At 45.1% G+C, this 22,903-nt stretch overlaps 1 protein-coding gene and 2 long non-coding RNA genes across 4 annotated transcripts in view; 1 reads left to right on the top strand and 2 right to left on the bottom strand.

Moving 5' to 3' along the window:
* Positions 1–1,324, bottom strand: part of LOC114140697 (uncharacterized) — a 38,404-nt gene extending 37,080 nt beyond the window's left edge. The window contains exon 1 of the long non-coding RNA XR_003594653.1: positions 1,231–1,324. This is a non-coding gene — a long non-coding RNA (uncharacterized LOC114140697). The remainder of the gene's footprint in view (positions 1–1,230) is intronic.
* LOC114140508 (zinc finger protein GLI2-like) overlaps positions 1–14,720 on the top strand; it is a 49,684-nt gene extending 34,964 nt beyond the window's left edge. For both annotated transcript variants that reach the window (XM_028010463.1, XM_028010462.1), the window contains exons 6-14: positions 1,243–1,444; positions 1,731–1,923; positions 3,391–3,498; positions 5,472–5,612; positions 6,542–6,691; positions 8,218–8,382; positions 9,376–9,642; positions 11,972–12,308; positions 12,460–14,720. In XM_028010463.1, the coding sequence (XP_027866264.1) occupies positions 1,243–1,444; positions 1,731–1,923; positions 3,391–3,498; positions 5,472–5,612; positions 6,542–6,691; positions 8,218–8,382; positions 9,376–9,642; positions 11,972–12,308; positions 12,460–14,291 (3,395 nt within the window). In that variant the 3' untranslated portion in view covers positions 14,292–14,720. The remainder of the gene's footprint in view (positions 1–1,242; positions 1,445–1,730; positions 1,924–3,390; positions 3,499–5,471; positions 5,613–6,541; positions 6,692–8,217; positions 8,383–9,375; positions 9,643–11,971; positions 12,309–12,459) is intronic.
* Positions 1,327–22,870, bottom strand: LOC114140693 (uncharacterized). Its single transcript, XR_003594650.1, has 4 exons — positions 22,377–22,870; positions 22,155–22,221; positions 6,162–6,228; positions 1,327–1,455 (listed from the first exon to the last, which is right to left on the bottom strand). It is a non-coding gene; the product is annotated as an uncharacterized LOC114140693 (long non-coding RNA).
* Between the last annotated feature and the right edge of the window lie 33 nt (positions 22,871–22,903).

Raw genomic sequence — 22,903 nt, 5'->3', positions numbered from 1 at the left:
CGTTCCTCCAAACTCACTGATAAACTCCACCGTGCCTCCTCGGTGTTTCCGTTTAAAGTCCTTGTCTGAATTAACATTTTAGAGCTGAAATCGATCAGATTGCTCTGAATACATCTCCATGCAGAACCAGATCAATTCTCAGTAAATTGCCCTCATTTAACATGGTGAAGTCCAACCAGGCTGGTTGATGTTTATCTGAAGTGATTAGGGGGATTATTGTGGACAGATTGATTAGTTATGCCTGAATCTTAATGGGCTCAGCACACATTGCTTCATTTGACTAAAGTTGAATTTCTCTCGATTTTCTCCATCAAAGATATTTTTAATAAAAACTAATTTATCAAACTGGCCTCTTTTCTAAGCAAACATTTGATTCACCCTCAGCAGCGTCTTCCACTGTTTTAGTAGCTTAAATGGTTCATTTATGCATATTTTACCACCACATAACGTCTACTAACAAATCAACTTATCATCAGCATAAAGCCACCACCAGGACCAAAGATTATTCTCTTTTTAAACAAACATCCTGAGTATTAATGAGCTTCTCTAGCCGCTTAGCTCAGGTTCTATTAGCTTAGTCTAAGCTAGTTGAAGTACTGAGCTTAGCTTAGTTTAGCAAAACTGTTTTTATTTGTTTTGCTTAAAGCTGGGCTGGTTTAAATAAGACTGAAAGTCAAATTATGTCTAATAACATTTAACTGTTCAGGTACTCTATGTCAATATGCTAAGCTAACCTAGCTATGGCATGTTAGCAAAATCATGAACATATTTAAAGTTCACAATTTTAACAATTTGGTCTAAAACTCATCCAGGCGACCAAGTTTCCACTTTTCTTATTGTAATGGAATAATGTCAGAACATTTTATTGACGTTAAAATGTCTTCAAGCTAACTGCTAACACAACGCCTTAAAAAGTTACGCAAAAGAAAATATTTACTCATGTCTGCTGCTGAGAGGAAAGCTTAGCTGCTTCAGTTTTCAGATTTCAGCTGAAATAAAGTCTGACTGTAGCAGAGTTGATGAGACGACTCAAAGGGAAGTACCAGGGGTCAGAGTGATCTCAGGGACTCTGATTAAAAATTTACCAGATTTCATTTATACCTGAAGAAATCACAGAGTACCACAAAAGGAAAAAAATCTGGAAAGCATTAATGATGTCAAAGGTTACCAGGTTTCACCAAACGGCTGAATCTGTTTAGCTGGCCACTTCCTCACGCTCCAACCTCCTACCTGTGTGTCCAGTGTCCCGGTTCTCCAGCCCCAGACTGACGCCCAGACTCAGCAGGAAGAGGGCGCTGTCCATCTCGCCACTGTCCGACGCCAGCATCGACCTCCAGACCATGATCAGAACTTCGCCCAACTCCTTGGTGGCGTACATCAACAACTCGCGGTCCAGTTCAGCCGCCAGCAGCTCCTACGGACACCTGTCGGTCGGGGGACTCAGGTACAAGTCACCTGAAAAAGACGAGACAGAAATCTGTTTCAGAATTCATTTCTTGTAGTTTAGCTTCAGATTTTGATTATTCTTCAGATCAAATCAAGTACTTCTTCATCCCTGATGTTTGCATGTTTATCTTCATCATTCCTTTTTTATCCTCTGATATCTCCCCATCTTCTTTAATATTTCTCAAGCCTTTCTTATTTCCATCAGCTTACTGAAAGGAAGTTTCTGAACTGCTGTTGACTCAATTCCTTGTAGAGCCCATCAATATGACGTTTTTCCTCCACAGCCCGTCGTTTCCCTTCCCTCACCCCATCAACCCCATGGCCTACCAGCAGCTCCTGTCCCAGCAGCGCGGCCTCAGCGCCTTCGGCCACAACCCGCCCCTCGTCCACCCTCCACCCACTTTCTCCAGTCGCCAGCAGGGCCTCGGCCTCTCCTGCCTGCCCACCTCCACCCACAACAACGACGTGTCGTCCAAGGTAAGAGCCCGTTTTACATGAAACGTAGAGAACGATCTCCGTTTGGACTTGAAGGAATGTTGGTGTAATTTAGGATAAACCTCTCTGATTACCGCCCCGTCCTCCAGCGACGTCATGCTACAAACTCCTAAAACAAACGTTTATCCAAGCCTTGAATCTTGCAGCTCCTGTTACCAAATGTTTGTTCTCACTGCTGATTCTGTTTGTCATTGTCTCTTTTGATGTCCGTCCCACACTCTGTCTCTGTGTTATGATTTGTGGCTAAAGAAATAAAAAAATCTCCCACCCACCCACCTCGGAGGCAAACTCTCAGTGGGGGAGACCCAGGACTCCTCTGCTCCCACGCGGCTGGTTTTCATATTCTAACCTCTGATTCAGTCTCAATACGCTGTGAGTGGAGGAGGGACTGAAGGTAAATCAGGTTTTCAGAGAGAATATGTCAGAATATGTCCGTCTCTGCTTCCATTCTCCGTCCCAGTCGTCTAAAACTATGGAGTAAAACTTTACTTGGTTTTACAATTCATGACTTTAAGAGCCAAGAGGTCAAAAGTACTTAGAATATATTTGGGCTATGATAAAGTGACCGAACCAGAACGACCTTACGTGACCTCCTGCTGGTGGAGATCAACACTGCAGCTTTTATCAGTCCTGCCTGACGGAGGACGAACGTTTCCCTGGCAGGTACAAACCGATGCTGGGTCAGAGGTCCTTATGTTGTTGGCTTCAGGTTGGTACAGAAAAACATCCTGTGATCACTGGTCAGATTATAGAGGATCATACAGCAGTTCAGCCTATAAACAGATGAGTTTATGGATTATAGTAGATTATCAGTGTGGAGATCCTGTATGGTTTGACTGGGAGAACATCGTGGGAAAGAATCGTTTCTCCTTTCTAAACATTTTACAGAGAGAAAAAGCACCGTAATGTGAATTGAGTCATTGTTGAGTTGAGTTTATGTTGCTCTTTGTCAAACATAAACAGAACAATGACATCATCCCAGGTGATGGTTCCTGTCAGCTGAGAACATTTCCTACGCCGCTCCATGCAGCTTCAGGCTACAGACCACTGAACGCTCCAAACACAAAAGCAATGATCAGAAATTTAAGAGCCCAACGTCAGAGTGGGAACCCAGAGGCATTTCCCTTTGGCCCCATCAGATCCTCTCCATTTGCAGATCATTCCTGGTTTTTGGGAACACCTCACAGGTGGAACAAGCCAAGCATTGGATGCAAACGATTTGATTGGCAGAAGATTGGATTTGTTCATTGACACAAGGATTTATGTCAGTGGATGAGTGAAGGCGGTTCTAGCAAACTCCTCAAATAGCAACATCTCCACCATTTTCAACCCATGATGAGACGTTAGTCGATGTTGAACTGAAAATCGATAATCTGGTGTAGATCACCTTGCCATTTCACTTAAATCGGTTGATACAAGTCATTGATGAGTCCTTCATTCTGTTCTCAGAACCATGGAGGAGACTCTGCTGTCAGCAGCTCGGTGGATCCCATCAACAAACGCTCCAAAGTGAAGGCGGAGTTGGACGGCATGAAGCCGGGATCTCCTCTGTCACCGGTACGATGGGTCCCTTCCTGATTGGCCCTGTGGGGAGTTGGACTGAATGCAGCCTTAAGGTTCCCATGTACTCAGGCCTTACTGTGCGTTTTCTGTGAACCACATGGCTGGGATTTCATAGAGAAGGGTACCTATTGCTAGTGCAGCAAAGAATATATCGACACATTGTACCGATGTAGGCAATCGGTACAATGCCAACGTCGGTACAATGTAGGCAACGTACAGATTGTCTATATTTCTCGTGACAGATTTTTTTATTTCCCACAATTCTAAAGGATACTAGCAGGTTAGAGCTAGTTGGGTTCCTGGCCTTGTTTTTCTCCATCAGGGCAGCTGCTACACTCAGTGAGTGCGGGGCAGAGAGTCACAGTCGCGCTGTGCGTCCTCTTGAGTCGGTGCGCCGACTCTCAGCCTCATCAGCTCGGTGTCACATGATGCAAAACAGTTTGATGTGACCACTGTTTTCCGCTGTGCGACACCAAGTGATAGAAACTGTTCTGTGTGAGGAAATGTCCGGCGGACATCCACTCTGAGTCTGAAGTGTGTTGGGGCCTCAGCGGTGTCCATAGGACGGGTTTTACCAGAAATTACGGGATGAGAGGAGGACTTTCTGATTGTGGAACATTTATTTTGATGAAGAGCGACTTGATAAGCGGCGGATCTGTGATCCTCCAGAACTGTGGCATCCGGGCCCCCGGGAGCCGCAGCCTCTGGTGACCTCCGTGTAAAACCGGCCTCAGATAAAGAAAAACTCCACATGATAACAGCTTTGCATCCATTTGTTTGGTCCCCCCGCCGCCGCCTGGCCACATAAACTGTGCCAGAGCACTTCATTTTCATGAAATATTGGCCCGGCTTTATTGTCATCTGAGGAGCCTTTTTCTTCTTCTTTTGACAAATTTGCGGCTGCTCTCCGGTCGTGAGGCAGCTTTGGTTGTGATGCATGGGGACGGCGCCGAGCGCAGTCGTCTTGGGGCCACCAGAATTGATGAAGAGAGAGTGTGTGTGTGTGTGTGTGTGTGTGTGTGTGTGTGTGTGTGTGTGTGTGTGTGTGTGTGTGTAAGGGAGGGGGGCGCAGAAAGAAGCATGCTGCCGTCAGCACATTGTGTTTTGGTGTGTAGCTACGGCTCTTTGTGTCGTGGAGACGTACGGGAACCCGAAGGGGACACACCGCGCCGCCGCCAGAATTCAGAGACCAAGGAGAGAAAATTTAGAAATAAAAGAACTTTTTCAGTTGGAAATTTAAGAATAATTTAATAAATAAAGACTCTTTATTTTAGAGAAACACTGAAAAAAACTGAATTACTGAAAACATTTTTTTATTCAGCATTTTAATATAGTTTGGAGATTATTGTACTACAAAAAGATGCCAGCAGAAAATGGCACTAAGACACTTTTTAATAAAGAAAAAATAGAAAATAAAATGTCACTTTTTAATTTTTTTTAAATCATGAGAAATATTACTACAATAATACAAGTTTAAAAATCCCTTAAATAAAAACATTTTACTTTTGTATTTTAAAAAATTGTGAAGCTCCTGAAATGATCATTTTTATGAATAATTTGTTTTATTCTGGATGCTTATTCAGAGTTTTTTAATTTTTTTACATATTTAAAATCATGAGATCTAGTCTAAACACCTGAGATTCCTCTGCACACCTAAAACGTCTCAGCTTCATTTCTTTTGTTGAAATGTTGCAGGAAAGTGTCCTGCAGCCTGTTTCCATCTTGCTGACTTGCAGAAACTCTGTAATGTTGCTAAATTATAAAGAGTCCTAAACAAACGTCTCGTGTGTTAGTTTGTGGTGAATGAAATCCAAACACGTCGGATTCCTGCCTCTCTAACTTTCCTGCAGCATCATGGAGACGTTTCCAGATGAATCTGTAATTAACTAAATGAAACGCGAGGAAACGTCAGGTTTTCTGTTTAAGAGAAATCTCTAACACATGTTTAAAAGCTGGACTTTCTGCAGAACCAGTACAGCGGCGCTCAGGACCTGAAGGAGGACGTGGAGCGAGACGAGTGCAAGCAGGAGGCCGAGGCCGTTTACGAGACCAACTGTCACTGGGACGGCTGCAGCCAGGAGTACGACACGCAGGAGCAGCTGGTGCATGTAGGTACCACACAACCCGCTCGTGTTTCAGCAGACTGAGTCGAGGAGCTTCAGGACCCGCCCCCCCCGGGTCCGGTTTCCCATGGCAGCCAGCCGCTCGGGGGAAAAGCTCTGCAGCATTCCTGGCCTCCAGTCAGGCAGAGAGACGGATTACGGCTCCAGTCATTCACTGACCAGACCAGAATCCACAGGCGACACTTTTCTTTACGAAGCTCTTCAGCTTCACCGTTTCAGCTCAAACAAACACTTTATTCTGTCATCTCACTCTATAAACATCAGGTACTGATTACAGATTGAAGATCTGCTCCGGTTTAGAGCTTTCCTCATGACTCCTAATCTGCTCAATCTGACCTCAGATTAGATTCTTCCCATCTGATCGTTTCAGCTCAACTCAAGACTTCACATCTATACAGTTTAAAAATTAGAGTTCCAAGATTTAAAGTTATAATTCTGAGCTTAAAGTCAGAATTATGAGATTATCATTAGCATTCTCACTTTTTTATTTCCTGTTTAATTTAGTTCTGTCTCCTGGCTTCAGGTGATCCATACCTGCAGGTCGTTTTGGCTCCGCCTCCTGCTCTGATTGGTCCAAAGTGAAGCAGCAGCTTGTTGTTTTCTGAAAGGAAGCAGGAAGTTGGTTTAGGTTCAGTTTGACCTGGATTCAAACGCAGCATCTATCTTATTGCTGCTGATTCCTTCAGCGCTGATTGAAGTGAGAAATAAAACCTGATATTTTCCTCCTCGCTGTCAGATCGCCTCTCTGGTTCCCAAAGATTTGAGCGTCAGGACTCATTAGCAGCATGTGCCGCAGCGCTCTGGAGGGATTTGCTCTGATAAGATTGATCTCTCCAGAAACATGCAGGCTGACGGTCCAGAGCAGACCCCCTCTGCAGAAGGCCCTCATCTCTTCCTGCTCTGTCTCCCCCCAGCACATCAATAACGACCACATCCACGGAGAGAAGAAGGAGTTCGTGTGCCGCTGGGACGACTGCTCGCGGGAGCAGAAGCCCTTCAAAGCGCAGTACATGCTGGTGGTTCACATGCGCCGGCACACGGGGGAGAAACCACACAAATGCACGGTGGGTAACGGATCGCTCCCGGACGGGCCCCCAACGGGCCCCTGGGGGGCAGCACCGCCCTAAACAACGCCAAGCATTCACAGGGGGCTGATGCTGCAGCTGAGCAAACATCCACGATCCTGCTCCCTGAGATTATTAACATCAGATTATTAACATCAGATTAATGTCTGTCCTTAATGGAGGCTTCCTAAATACGCTGCTACCCATCAGGTAGCGTGAAGGTCAGGATTATTCTCTCCCTCATGAAATCACAACACTGCAGTTTGTAACTTTTATAAAAATGTTTCTGTTAAAACTGTCAGCATGTTGAGATGGATCATCTGTGAAAAGATCGACCTCCTCCACCTCCTCCCTGAGCAATTACAGCTGTCTGAAAAAACACAGGAAAAACAGCCAATCAGAGCCAGGAGGCGGGGCTTAACTGTTTATCCGTCATAACCGGTTGCTATGCTAACTAGCCTTAACATTCAGGACAGACTGCTAGCTGCAGCATACAAGAGACCAAAGTGGTGATTAACAGCACTAAGGCCCGCCTCCTGGCTCTGATTGGTTGTTTCTAGTTAGCACTGGGAGAAGGTAGAGGAAATTGATTATCTGTCTCCAAACAAACCGTCACAACATAGTGATAGTTTCAACAAATATGTAAAAAACTTTTTTTTAATTAAAACTTAAAATAGACTGATTTTATCTTTTAGAAGCAAAACAAGTATGAGCATTTTCTAATTCGGTCGTTTCTATAGAAACATCAAAAGATTTTCATCAGAGGCAGGATAATAATTGTGACATTAGTCGCCATGTCAGAATTACTGTTTATTTTAATAGTTCAAGCTCCAAATGTGTCGTAATATGAATTAATACATAAAATGGAAAACCATCAGCACCAAGAAACATTAATAGGCCAGGTCACAAACACTAAACAATAAGACGTAAAATAGAATCACTGTGTGGAAAATTTAGAGGAACAGTGACAGGAACCTGAAACTGAAGCATTTCTGTGAAGTTAAAAGTTCACATTAATGCTTCAGTTATAAAATGTTTTCCAGAGTTACTTTAAGGATCTGAAGGTGCCTCATCAGTCCAGGAGTTTTAGTAAGAAACAAAGCAGATTTACTCAGAAATGTTGACCAGGAGCCAATCTGGTGTTTGTATTTCCTGCGTTTCTGAATCTGATCCACTTTTAAAAGAAGAAAAACAGAGAAAGTTATGAGCGGAGACGTATCTGGGCTCCAGAATGATTGTTTAGGATCCTAACGAGGTAAATAAAGGCTGAATCTCCCTCAGATATTCTGGAAAACAGAATATTTAACAGTTCTGCAGGAAAATAATCTAAATAATTTAAAAGGTAGTTGTCTGGTAAAAAGGGAGCATGTTGGTGAACAAATTGGTGAGCAGCTTGATCTGCGATGTTTCCTCTGGTTATCTCAGCTCCTCGTTGTTTTCAGAGGAAAACAGAAAAAGTCAACAACAATCAGACAAGCGAAGGATTTTCCTGTCATGAATTTTCTCTCTAACGACCTCCGCTGCAGTTCGAGGGCTGCTCCAAGGCCTACTCCCGCCTGGAGAACCTGAAGACCCATCTGCGCTCTCACACCGGGGAGAAACCCTACGTCTGCGAGCACGAAGGCTGCAACAAGGCCTTCTCCAACGCCTCGGACCGGGCCAAGCACCAGAACCGGACGCACTCCAACGAGGTACAGAAGGCTGAGACTTCACAGAGAATGCATTATGGGTCTGCGCTCACTGCTGGATGTGTGAACCGATTGAAGTAGTTGAAAAACTGACAGGAATTCATTTGTGAAGACTTGGAGGTTCGGATCAGAACCGCTGCAGCTGGCGCCGAGTGTCAGGAAACAAAAACACTAGAAAGAGTTTCCAGAAACTGAATCGTTTTCTTTAAATCATCGACTGAGATCAGATGATTCATCTGATTTAGTGTGAAATACTGATAAGATCATTGCAGCTTTATAACATCCATGTTGACACTGAGGATGATAGCCTGAATGTAGCTTAAAGCTACATTATGTAGCCATTAAAATAAACGATTTCTTACATACTTGCTAAATCAGTTTGTTATAAAACAGATTATTACTATCTGAAAGAAAAAACACAACTAACCTCCAAAAACATCCAATCAGAGCCAAGAGAAGGGGCTTAGCGCTGTCAATCAACCTGGTGAATTTGATGCTAAATGTGCTAATGGCAGAGACACAATTTACTGTTACAGGAAAACTGATTATCCACCATCTCAGTGGATATGCTAACTAGCCTTAGCATTCATGAAAGGCTGCAGCGTAACAGAGCGCATACAGGGTGGTGATTGACAGCGCTAAGACCCGCCTCCTGCCTCTGATTGGTTGTTTCTAAATAGCACTGGGAGAAGGCAGAGGAAATGGATTATTTCACAGATTCAATGTAAAAAAAACATTTTTTACTAAAGTTATACTGCAGCTTTAGTTTGACCTTAGACTCAATTGGCTTTACTTAAAAAACTCAGTCTCTTGTTTTTATTCTTTATTAACTACTTTAAATAATTAACTGAGTTTTCTGTACTGTTTGATAACTTGGATCAGTTGGAATGGATATATGATTTAATTTAAAATGATTTTCTTTTAAAATTGCCTCAAGACAATATTTGTTGTAAACTGCTGCTGTATAAATAAACTGAATAGAATTTGTTCCCATAGAAACCGTACGTGTGTAAAATCCCGGGCTGCACCAAGCGCTACACGGACCCCAGCTCTCTCAGGAAGCACGTGAAGACAGTTCACGGCCCGGAGGCCCACGTCACCAAGAGGCAGCGCAGCGACCTGCCGCCCAGACCCCCCAGGGAGAACGGCGAGAACGAGAGAGCCGGCAGGCTCCACAGGGAGGACAAGCTGTTGGAGAACAGCTCCCCCAGAGTCACGGAGGAGTACCTGCACATGAAATCCATCAAGACAGAAAACCCTGTGGTGAGACCGACACACGGTCTGATGAAACTGTCTTAATGCCAGCGCCGTGCACAGTGAAGCATGGAGTTAACTAAACCTAAATGCTTGATGCTTTCCATGTCTTTCTGCTTTACTCTTTCCTAACGGACAGACTTTACTAAGGTGAGCTAACCGTAGATTACTGCCACCATTTCACCCCATTCTTCAAGGACATCTAGCATTTTATCTACAATTTATAACCAGGAGCTCAGGTAGTTTTCTGAGACTGGATGGAAAACCCAGAAGCTTCTTTCCTCCAGTGACATTCTCCTGCTTCTCAAAGCGTTCCTAGAACCGAAGGCAGAAGCGGATCCTCCAGAAGGTTCTGGTTCTCCCTGGAGTTTCCACCTAGTAAGGCGGCTCCTTGGTGACAGAACCACTTCAAGTGGAGCAGTAGATCTACTCTAAAGTCAGGTCCCGTCACCCCAAAGATACAAACAGCCCTGATCGCAAAATACGTCAAACTGCCAAATTTAGAGCGGTGTACAGCGGCCATTTTAGTTCCAGACAAACAGGAAGCTGTTTTGGGAGAAACGTCTGTGTGTCTGAAAGCTGGTTTAGTTTGTGATCGGCTGATTTAGGTTATTAATGGGTACAACTTAATGCCCACCAATAGGTGTTTTCTAATCCCAAATAAACCAAGAAAAAGAAGAAGAACTGTTTAATATGATACAGGGACAGGAGGTCAATTCGATTCACAGGCTTTTCCAAATTGATATTTAATTGGAAAAATGAGTTGCAAACCATTGATGAATGAATATTTTACCTACACTGATTGCTAAGCAGGAACTCGGAAAGGTAGTGCTAGCAAGTGTTAGCTACCATTGTCCATAGCCAGAAGAAAAGTGCTACCATTCAACCAACGCTGCCTTCTTTAACCACACGTTGAGTCCGCTGCAGTTGAATCATTGTTAAAGTTTCTCCACATTCAGCTTCTGTATCAAAGAATATTCAACCAAATCTCCTGAAGTCTCCAGCGTTGCACTTTCTTCAGATGTCACCATTCTGCTTGTCCAAAGATCCTGGCAGCAGTGACGTCATTTGCGATCAGCGGCCTCTGGGCTACTTGCATTGAGGGCCTGTTCTTTCAGCCAGAATCCATCTGATGACCAAAGCTAAGGGATTTAGCATAAGCAGATCTATAATCAGCCTGAGAGTCCAGGTCCCAACCGCCTATCCGTCCTCTGCTCCATCCTACCATCGCTCATCTACAAGACAGGAATGGTTCACCCTGTTCTCAGACTGAGAAGATCCTCATTCATTCCACACATTCATGAAAAACCTGTTAGGCTACATTCACACGTCAGGTGTTGATGATCAACTCTATTGATTAACGTTATGTGATTGGTCATGCTACTGAGTGATGCGACCGCAGTCAAAGCTCCCAAAGCAAGCTGCGTGCGCAGAAGAAGAGCGTAACGTCGCCACAGTCGATGGACGATCGTCTGATCGTATGTAGAGGAGGAAAAAAACGCTGCAGATAAATTTCCAGGTTTCCAGGCCTGAATGACTCCAGGTGGCCTGGAAGAGAAGGTTTCACTTCAGCAAAGTCTTTTCCCATCCATCTCCATTTGGGTGTTAAATCAGGAGCAACTGCAGGTTTGATAGCAGGATGAGGAAATAATATGTAGAAAGCAAATGAAAGAACGAATAGATGAAAGAATAAAAGCTTGTTTTGTTTGAGGCCTTTAATCTGAACGGATCAGAGTTTCTGTTTCACTCAGAAATTCTATTTAAATGAAGCTTTTCTCCTTTTTTAATGAGCTTTTTATCTGTTTTAGGGCATGTTCACTGATTTACACAACACTGCATTAACTTTATGTATTTTTGATATAATATTTATTATTTTTGCTTTATTAGTGTTCCTTCTTCCTTGGAGCCTCTTGGCTTTGCATCAGGACCCATGTGACCCAGGGGTCCGCTTCCTGTTTTGGTGAAACTAGAGAAATGAAGGAGAAGTGTTGAGGAGCTGAATGAGAGGCAGTGAAACCTGCAGCAGTCTCCTCCAGCTGCATGGTGGAGTGTTTGGTTCAACCATCTCATGATGATCGCTGCTCCACTCAGCCTTTCATCCTGCACATTTTAAATTCACAGACAGACTCAGAGAGCCTGTAATCTGTGGAGCTCCACCTCCCCTCCCCCAGAAAACACTCATTATTTACAATTAAGGCGGGGGAGGATAAAAGGCGGCTCAACATGCCGGTTTCCCCACTGTTCCACTTTTGTTTTGCAGAAGGAAAACAGTTTTTAGGACAAGATGTTTCTGTTTATCCCAGCCTCTCTAAAGCGTAGCTCCCGTCTCTCCTGGTAGATGCATCAGTCCAGTCCTGGCGGTCAGTCATCATGTAGCAGCGAGCCGTCACCACTTGGCACCAACAATGACAGTGGAGTAGAAACAGCGGCGCACAGCGGGGGGAGCCTGGGGGACCTCAGCGCGCTGGACGACCTGCCGTTCCTGGACTCTGTGGATTTCTCCGGCGGGGTCGCAGCGGTCGGCCTCCATCTCAGAAAGCAGCTGAGCGGCAGCCAGTGCCTGGAGAACCTCAAGAAGGAGAAGCTGAAGGCGGTACGGGACTCGTGTCGGTGGGCCAACAACCCAACACCCCCTGCTTATCAAGGGACCACGCTGCCGCCTATACCGACAAGCGGTGAGTCTGGATCATGCTAGGAATGATCAGAAAAAAATCATATAGAAGCCAAAATAATCACAATTCAAAGTGCAAAAACTCTCTGACTCCAAGCCTCCTTCTAGATTTGCTGAGACTGTGCATCATGGGTAATGTTTCTGTTTGTTCTCAGGGTCCCTCCTGGAAAATTCAAGCCTGTGTGGAGATCCAGCCTCCTTCCCCGGCTCTGGCAAAATGACTCTGCTGGGAAACCTTTCTGAGCGCAGAGACAGCACTTCCAGCACCTTCAGCTCAGTCTACACGCTCAGCCGCCGCTCCTCAGGCATCTCCCCTGGTTTCTCCAGTCGACGCTCGAGCCAAACTTCTCAGTTTGCTGCCAACCGGCTGACGAACATCAGCTCAGCGGACTCCTACGACCCCATCTCTGCTGATATTTCTCGGCGCTCCAGTCAGGCCAGTCAGTTTGGGGGGAGTAATAGTGGGCCTGGGGCTGCCAGCCCTCTCACCCTGACCCCAGCCCAGCACTACCGACTGAAGGCAAAGTATGCTGCTGCAACTGGTGGCGCACCTCCTACACCTCTTCCATACCCGGATCAATCATGTCTGAAGGATTTCAATGAGTACTCGTCCAAAAACAGCCTCCGATCCTTACAGTTCAGCAAGGAACGGAGCTTGATGCCCCATGAAGTACCTTCCAACATTCCCCGTCGAGCCAGTGACCCTGTGAGACCTTTAGATCCTCTCAACCAGCCTCCTCTACATCGGTTCAACAGCATGGTCTCACTCAACCGAAGGGTCTCCTTGCAGCCTCATCCCCCTCCTGCAAAAGATCACAGACGCTTATCCCAGCAAGTGTATGCACAACCGAACGTCAGTCCCCGTGGTTTCCCTCACAGCCTACAACCAGCAAGCATTTCGGAGGACATCACCATGCAGACAAGAAGGTGCAATGGAAATCCCTCTGGTCAAGGAGATTTCCACGGAGCTGGCAGCGGCCAGCAGCTGTACCACCAGAGACGGATGGATGGGGCGAAAAGGAGTCCACTCATGAGTCCATCCTCACCACACGGCAGTGCTGCTAGTGGACAGTGGAACATGGACACCACCCAGCAGTATACCAGGCTAGATCCACGTGGGAATCTGATTGTCGTCCAACAGAACCAGAACGCTGGGTCTTTCAGTGGGACCTCCCACCAGCAGATAGTCCAACACTTCAACAACAGATGCATGAAACCTGGACAGCACCACTTCCAGCAGTCCTCAAACCTCAATGAAGCTTCTAGCCCTCAGCACAGGTTCAGTCAAAGTTCCTATGACAGGAATGGCAAGGCTCCGTATCCACCCTGTGGGAACATCCTGCACTGTAAGGAGGAGCCAGTTGACATGGACTTTGGTCAACTCCAGCCTGCGCAGATAAAAACTGAGAGTTTTGATTCATCCACCATGACTTTAGACCAGCAGAACTGTAACATGACTGGTTTCCGGACTGGGAATCAGAACCATCCCCAGCTGAGACCACCAACAGAACCTAACTCTCCAAATGTCTCAATACCGAAGGTGTTGACGCCACCAGATGATTCCCAGCTCTCCTCTAGTAGAGTTTCTGAACTCTCTTACATCTCTGAGGACAACGCTCTGTTCTACACGGGTCAGATCCGAGTCCTGGAGCCCAACGGGAACCTGGACTGTCACGTTTCCCTTCTGGTGAGTTCTCCTTCAGCTGCTCCACTCGACAACCAGGGGAGTAGGACTGCACCTGAGCACCCTCAGATAGACTTTGATAGCATGTTGGACGATGGGGATCACTCCAGCCTCATGTCAGGAACCCTGAGTCCAGGACTTCTCCAGAGTTTCTCCCAGAGTTCGTCTCGCCTCACGACGCCCCGGAGCTCGGTGACACTGCCCTCAGTCCCGACGGGAACCGGGAACATGGCCGTCGGGGACATGAGCTCACTGTTGAGCGCCCTGGCTGAGGAGAACAAGTTCCTCAACCTGATTAGCTAACAGTCTGGACATCAAATTGTGGACTAAAAACTGTGCTTTGAATTCATCCGTCTCCCTTGTGTCCTTGTTCATCCAGCTGTAAATTATTTTCTACTTTTCACCAAAAGCCATACTTCTGTTCTTGCCTTAGGATGTGAGTATGATGTAAAAATTAGCCGTGGAACAGAGGTGATCTTACTGAAGTGCCTGCTGGTGGAAATATGAGCCTGGACTGCAAGACGACGGGTTCAGAGGTCAGCGATTATGTTCCCGAATCATTTTATGACAGATTAACTGTGACCAACCTGCGACTGGAAGCAGGAACAGCAGAGGACTTCACCAGAACCTAAATCTATTAGACTGCAGCTCTTCCTGTTGTACATTCTTCCTGTTTTCTGTGTAAATACAATTTGTACATTTTTAATAAACAAGAATTATGGATTTTTTAAACTGTCTTCCTGGTTCTTTCCTTCACAGTCACCATTTCAGAGCAATGAATGAACTCCAGCCTCTTCCAGAATAAAATGCTCGACATCAGGCTTCACAACAGGATCTGGTAGAAGGATCTTGGAATGTCTTCCAGATTGCTGAGCAGCATCATTTGGTTGCGGACATCTTGACTTGACTAGAACTCTCCTCTTCGTCTCTGAGTCTGTTCTGCTCCTCGTGTCGGGTCGTGGCGTTTCCAACCCGTTTAGATGTTCTGGTCTGAAGCCAGCGGGTTTGAATCTCGGCTCTGATAACGCTACATGTGCTCCGTTCTGGCTCTGACTGAATATTCTTCACCAGTTCATCCCCTGATTGTTTCCTGCAGAGAAGAAAGTGTTGCTGGCTTCAATAATTCAGGACGAAAACTTTTGTCTTTGAAGCCCCGCTCCTGCAGCCTGTGCAGACAACGCACTTTCCTCGCTCCTTTCCAACATCAGTCTGCGACCTCTTTGAAATAACTTCCCCTGACCTCGCCTTCCCTCGGCCGGCAGAATGTGAACGCTGCCTCCTCCGCTGATGAAAAAGGAGGCTAACCAGAGAGGAAAAGGCTCGACGTGTGCAGAGCTGCACTCCACCTCACCGCTGTCCGATATTAGCTCTGACAGAGCGGCCCAGAGGACTCGGCTGCTGAAACCACATAAAACAAACCAGCTGAGAGGAGCGAGCAGGCGCCGAGCGCTCACAGGAACAAATGATTTCACTGTGTCAGTTAATTCAGCCGAGGATACGTTTGATCTGCAGGCTGTGATTGCTCCTGCCACTGGATTTCCTTATTCTCTCAGAGATGTGGAGGAGGGGGGATCGCCTCAGGCTGCAGCAGCCAAGAAGAGCAGGAAGCTAGCAGGGATCATGCATCAGCAGCACCATGCTTTATGGAGGGATAACTGGCTGAGGAAGGTGTAACACAGGTTTCCATTACTGCTGGAATCAAGTGGCTTTGACCTTCAGCTGACCTGCAGGGGCCTGCCAGCAGGGGGCGACACCTCTACAGGGTTTCTGCTCCTCATCCTGTCAGATCCCTCCAACATAAAACAAACTATAAACCAGCTTTAAATGTCCAAGTTCTGGATGTTTGGGAATGAGAAACTCCAACAACAGCGAAGCAGATCTGACCTTCTGTAAACTGACAGCAGAAAGTGAATCTGAAGCAGCAGATCCACGTCTCTACTGAAAATAACAGAAAATAAACTGTGACTGGTTCTCTGGATCCATTAAACCAGGGGTGGGCAGTCCAGGTCCTCTAGGGCTGGTGTCCTAAAACTCTTAGATGTCTCCCTGGTCCAACACATCTGAATCCAATAGCTGAATCTCCTCCTAAATGCAGTCGGGTTCTGCAGAGTCCTGCTAATGACCTCACTATTTGACTCAGGTGTGTTGAAGTAGAGACACATCTAAAAGTTGCAGGACTCCGGCCCTCCAGGCCTGGAGTTGCCCATCCCTGCATTAAACTGAACTTCGTCAGAGAAATGAAAGAATCAAACTATAAACTATTTGATTTCTGATAGTAAACAGATCATTATTTACCTAAATTTCCACAGTAATCTGATAATCATTAATATTCAGCGCTATGCTGATGACACGTGGCTCTAAGTTTCAGTCTGCCAACGATGAACAGGTCAGAATCCGGACAAACCTCAGAGAGAGAAACTCACAGCCCAACTCTGAACACTGAACCAAAGAATCGGATCAGATCAGAAAACGTCTGGAGAACCAGAACAATTCTTTCATAATCCCTTTAGTTCAAACTTTTATAACTTACAGAATAAATCACTAGCTGTTACAAAAATGTGTCTATATTCTGTTAATTATAATAAAAACACAATTGGAAAGACATAAAACTTATTATGAACTGTGTGAGAACGTCCATAAAAAACAAACCACAAAGAAGACCACTTCCTGTCTTCTTCTTCGTGGTTTCTGCCAGTAGTACCATCCGGCTGTTGGTTCGTGTGATGTGAACAAATAGTTTCCATTTCAGTTCTGTGAGGTACATCTATTTAGATACGGCTGAAAAACCACCTCATCCCAGCTTAAAAACCATTTATCAAACTACTTGAGCTTTATCAAAATTCATGCGTTTTCATTTAGAAAATTTATTTTTGTAATTTTAATTTGTTCTGTGGTTAATGGAAACGCAGCTCCTGAGATTTATGTTCCAGCTGCAGTAAACAAGCTGATCTACAGTGGCTCCCAGTCCATTTTAGAACTGGTTTCAAGGTTCTTTACTGGTATTTAACCTCCTAACGCTCTGAATCAGAGGAGCAGTGAGGACTGAAGTGGACCTAATTAGGAGCAGAGCTGATGGGACCAGCAGAGAGCTGAAGGAGTCTCTCCTCCTCCTCCTCCTCTGACCTCCTCCATCCTCCTCTCCACGCTCCTTATTGCCTTATTATCACACATGTGACGGTCTAACAAGGCAGAGAGCCGGTGTCAGCGCCGATGATGGATAACGCCGGCCGCTCGCTGATGTCTCATTCGTTTCTATTAGACTGGTATGTAAATTCCCCCACCGCTGCACCAACGCATTAATCTGGGAATCTGTGGTCAAACTGGCAGCTGAGGAGTCTGTCTGTCTCCATTTGGGTCTGTTGCCGGATGATGGCCTGTCAGGAGGCCCAGCACGCCGTCCAGATGCAGAGACGATAACCATGACACGTCTGACGACTCTGGCATCATCCCAATCATCTCAGACTGAAAACAGCAGTGAGTCAAAGGCTGCAGACATTTTAAGGTGATTCAAACTAAAGTGAAACTCTGATTTCCTCCAGAAGGGAAGACTTCTCCTTGCCTGGGTGGCCCCTGAGGGACCAATGCATTATTAAGGCCGGACTCCTCATTTCAATACGGCCACCTTCCTGCAGACGGAGAGGAGCCCTGTGGGTCATCGGCTGCTTCGTATTAACTCAGGTCGAATGAATAATCCTGGGGAACGGAGCTCTACAGAGGAGAAATGTTGGACCAAACAGAGACGCCTTCTACCAAGGTCCACCAATGGCCGGTCCACCAACAACTGATCCACCAACGGCTGGTCCACCAACGGCCGGTCCACCAACAACTGATCCACCAACGGCTGGTCCACCAACGACCGGTCCACCAACAACTGATCCACCAACAACTGATCCACCAACGGCCGGTCCACCAACAACTGATCCACCAACAACTGATCCACCAATGGCCGGTCCACCAACGGCCGGTCCACCAACGGCCGGTCCACCAACGGCCGGTCCACCAACAACTGATCCACCAACAACTGATCCACCAACGGCCGGTCCACCAACGGCCGGTCCACCAACAACTGATCCACCAACAACTGATCCACCAACAACTGATCCACCAACGGCCGGTCCACCAACGGCCGGTCCACCAACGGCCGGTCCACCAACAACTGATCCACCAACAACTGATCCACCAACGGCCGGTCCACCAACGGCCGGTCCACCAACAACTGATCCACCAACGGCTGGTCCACCAACGGCCGGTCCACCAACAACTGATCCACCAACAACTGATCCACCAACAACTGATCCACCAACAACTGATCCACCAACAACTGATCCACCAACAACTGATCCACCAACGGCCGGTCCACCAACAACTGATCCACCAACGGCCGGTCCACCAACAACTGATCCAGAACAACGCCAGCTAATTTACCCAAAGATTCAAACATCAATACTCAAACTTGAACACATGCAACACAAAAATTTTCCTTCAAAATGTCTGAAAAATTCATTTTAGCTTACAACAGGTGAGAGCTTGTTCTAAGCTTGCGACTTGGTTATTGACGTCATAGCAACTGCCTACCAAGATGGCCGTCAGTTACAAAGTTCCAGGAAGTGTGATGCCACAGGAGGGAAAAGTACAGATTTGTTATCAGCTGCTTTCTTCAGGAATTCAAAATGTCTCAGAAATGAACTGCACCAGTTGGAAAAGCTTCCAGAAAAATCTGACATTTCTCAGGTTAATAATCATCTGATTTTTATAAACCTTCAGCTGCTCCCTCCTAATAGTCGAGGCCTTAGAACAAACCGCCAGAAAACTGCAACAGCCGAAACACTGAGACTAAAAACCCAGCTGGTTAGAGTGGCTTTGGAACCATAATAACTGGAACAAATTCAACGTGTGTTGATGATTTTATGATAAACCAGTAACAAACTGTAATGTTTGTTACTGGTTTATCAAATATTAACCAGTTCATGAGTTTAATGCATTAAATATTAGACACAATAATAGGAACAGAGAACCAAGAGGAATATTTTGTAGTTTTTAATCTGAGCTTCAGCAGGAAACTGAGGAGCCAATCAGCAGCGAGGCCTTTGGCGTCGTGAACCAATCAATCATCCATATTCACAGTTTGTCCTGCTGCAGAATAACATCTGTTTTCCAACAGCCTCCATCTGCTGGAGGGGTTTCTGACCCAGACCTGCAGGGGCAGGGCGGAAACATGAAGGTCTGCTGGTTGGACTGGAACCAGCAACCTTCAACCAGTTCACCTGCAGACACTCCACCTGGTCGCCATGGCGACCGTCAGTTTGCCCAGGGATTCAGTGGTTCCATCATCATCATCATCATCATCATCATCATCATCATGTCTGTGTTTGGATCAAACTTCTGGTCAGATTTAATTTATTCATGTTTCCAAGATCTAATTTATCATTCAGGTATTTTTATTTTGTTCTTTTTTAACATTTCTAAATATGACATTATTATTATATTTCTCTTTTTATTATTATTATTTTATTGGATTGTTATTTTTTTATTATTATTGATGTTTTTCTTTTTACTTTTATTATTGTTGTATTTTAACATTTTTACATTATTGTCAAAATTATTTATAAAAATTAATGTAATTATAATAATTATTATTGATAAGGTAAAATAATAACATCTGAATATTAGACGTACAGAAAACACAACAGTAGAAATTGTGTCCATTATTATCAGTAATAATCAGCATTATTGATAATAATATTTTTGGTTTATATTCATATTTTTATTGCATCTGTATTTTGCTGCATCTCTGTTTTGGTTTCTTTTTCTTCTCACCTCAGTTGAAATATTAATCTTTGTATTTTATGACGTCTCAATGATCTGCTGTCTTTTTCCTTTACATCTCCGTCGTATTAATTTATGTTAATTATTGGATCTAAAGACATTTTCCTCTTTAAATCATTTTCTCTCCTCTCTGGTGTCTATCAGCGTTTCTTTCTGTATTTCATGTTTATTCTGTTTTATTTTCATTCTCTGTCTGTTTCCAGGCTCGTTCTGATGGTTTAGCAGTAATTGAGGTTTCTGTGCGGCGCCGAGCCGCTGCTCTCTGGGTTTAAGGACAGGTTGGGTTGAGGCGGTGGATCCCAGCGGCAGCTGAGCCGGGTCAGAGCCGGCGCCTCGCCGCTCGCCGGGCCCGGCAGGTCCCGGCTCTCTGGAGGGATTCAGGATGGAGGTCCTCATTAAAGCTCCCCCCGCTCTGGCCCCGGCCCCTCTGAGGAGCGGGGCGGCGCCTGAACGTATGCTGGACCCGTCCAGGTGTCAGCCAGCAGGTGTCATCTAACAGCCGGTCACGTGTGAGCAGGTCTGGACCCGCTCAGGAGTTAGAACCAGGAAAGTTGATGTTCGGTTGGAGTTACAGGAAGATTCAGCTGCAGATCAGAAACTAAAAGGACTAAAACTCCCCAAGAATCTTTGTCTTAAATAAGACTAAACTAAATGAAGGCAATAATTTAATCATTTTCTCCAGATGATCAGAAACAAAACCGACAACTAAAATCAGACCTGAAATCTCAACATTAAAGATGAATAAACTTTATGTTACAAAGTATTTTTCATCTAGTTTCTAGTGCTAATGTGTTGGAGAAAAAAATATTAAAAAGATTTTTTTATAGGACAGTGAGAAATAAGAGCTTTAAGTCAATAATTCCTTAATATTGATGAAAAATATTTAGTTGACTGGTAAATTATTTCACTAGTATCAGGGAAAATGTGATTTTATAAGTGAAATTAACTGCCAGTGGAACTTAAACTTTCAATATTAGGGATTTATAATAAGCTCTAATATTTTTACTGAAAAGTTACTTTAGTTTTATCTGAACTGAGATTTACGTTGGACAAGTTAGATTATTTTTGCAGTGCGGTTTGTTAGAGGAGCTTTTTGCTGATTTAAAATATTAAAGTGTGACTGGCAGATTATTTTTTTCATAAATATTAAAGATATTTCCTGAATCAAGCTCCTCTATGTTGCTGAAAAGTTCCCTGTAAGTCACTTTGGTCTCATTTCAAAAGTGTTAAGATATTTGCAACAGGAACCAGAGCAAACTGCTTGCTAACATTTTAGTTTTTGCAGAATCAGGTCCGTTATTCAGCAGGTTCTGCTGTGGCCCGGTCCTCCCCTCCGGCCCGGTCCTCCTCTGGCCCGGTCCTCCCCTCCGGCCCAGTCCTCCTCCGGCCCGGTCCTCCCCTCCGGCCCGATCCTCCTCCAGCCCAGTCCTAATCAGGCCCAGTCCTCCTCCGGCCCGGCCAGCGCGGCGTGAAGCGAACAGGAAGCAGGAGGAGGCTCCACATTATGCAGGCGGCGGCGGTGCGGCCTGTCAGCGGCTAATGGCAGCGAGGATGATGGATGGTGTTTATTGTGGGACGGTGACGGGCCGCCGCCCCCCGCCTGATCATCATGGTAATAAAAAGGACACATCAGGCGCCGCGTTATTGAATTATCACAGCATAATTTGCATTAACTCTGGCTGCAGGGACCCGGGATGGGCCGAGGCGGCTGGAGGGGGGCTGACAGCGGATGGACTGGCTACAGGCTCCACCTTGAGCTGCTCCGCCCGTCCTTGGACCCCCACGGATCTCCAGGCTGCCTCCATCATGATGGACAGGACGGACACATCCAGCACCGTCAGTATGAGGTAGGAGGGCCACGCCATCATACCGCCACCACCATGTTTCACTGTGACTAAACATGTAGCAACATGCAGGAAGCATTCAGGAGAGCCGGTCCAGATCAGCAGCACCGTTTAGTCCGCTTTAATCCAGAACTGTTTTCAGTCCGATAGACTCTCTTTGATTTTGACCAAAACTGAATCATTTGTTATATTTTCAGCTGCTGTGATTCTTTTTCTCAAGATATACATAAAACAATGCAGATTTCTCCAAACCAGCCAAGTTAGGAAACTCACTGCTTCAACCATCCAGACAAAGAGGCTCTTCATTATTAGTAATATTAACTAGCCTATATTTAATATATTTATTATATTCATTTATAAAAAAATGTTTGAATTTCTGTCAGTAAAAATATTTTCTTTTTGTTGTGTGAAGATAAAAACAGCACAGAAGCAGAGAAATCCGCTCAGATGACTAGTTAGCTAGTTAGCATAGTTAACTATAAACAGTGTTGCTCACCTGCTTCACAAGGAGTAAGGCTGGTCTGCGGGGTCAGAGGTCATGGCTGCTGCTGACTTTGACTCATCTGTTGGTAATGTGGTCAAACGTACAAGATAAATATATGAATATCTTTATAAAGCTTTTCCTTCACTGACTAAATGCTGGTGAAGTGGAGGCTACCACTCGTCTGTAGCTAATATAGCTAAGCTAACTAGCATGTCACTGAACAGTGCTGCTCACCTGCTTCACAGGAGGAGTCGGGCTAACCTAGCTAAGCTAACATGTTTAATTCGACATAATCACAAAAGCTTTAGTCACTGACAGGTCTGACTAGCCCGCGGATGTTTTTTCTTCATTTTTGCAGTTGTACAGTTTTATGTTCTGTTTGTGTTTTTCCAAATAAGTTTATAAAATCAGTTTTAACTTTAGCTGTGACCTGAAGAATCGTTTGCACACGAAGCACTGCTGCGCTTTCTACTTCGACATGACGGTTTTATCTGGATATTAGTCAGTACGGAGAGCGGCGCCATCTAGTGTCTGTAAAAACGAACTGCACTAGTCTGTTGCTAAGCTAACAGATACAGTAGCCACCTCTGTTGGACAAAAACTCCTGGTGACATTTTTAAAAATATTTTCAAACAAAAAAGCTTTTAACAAATGAAAGTAGTAGATCACAGAATATTTTAAATTTGTCATAATTTCTGCTTTTTGTTTTTATACCTATTTATAGATTCTAGAAACCTAAACCCGCGGTGGCTATAGATTAT

This window comes from Xiphophorus couchianus, chromosome 24 (assembly GCF_001444195.1).
Source record: "Xiphophorus couchianus chromosome 24, X_couchianus-1.0, whole genome shotgun sequence".
Lineage (NCBI taxonomy): Eukaryota > Metazoa > Chordata > Actinopteri > Cyprinodontiformes > Poeciliidae > Xiphophorus > Xiphophorus couchianus.
The sequence above is the reverse complement of the archived record's forward strand: the minus strand, read 5'-3'. Positions and strand labels throughout refer to the sequence as shown.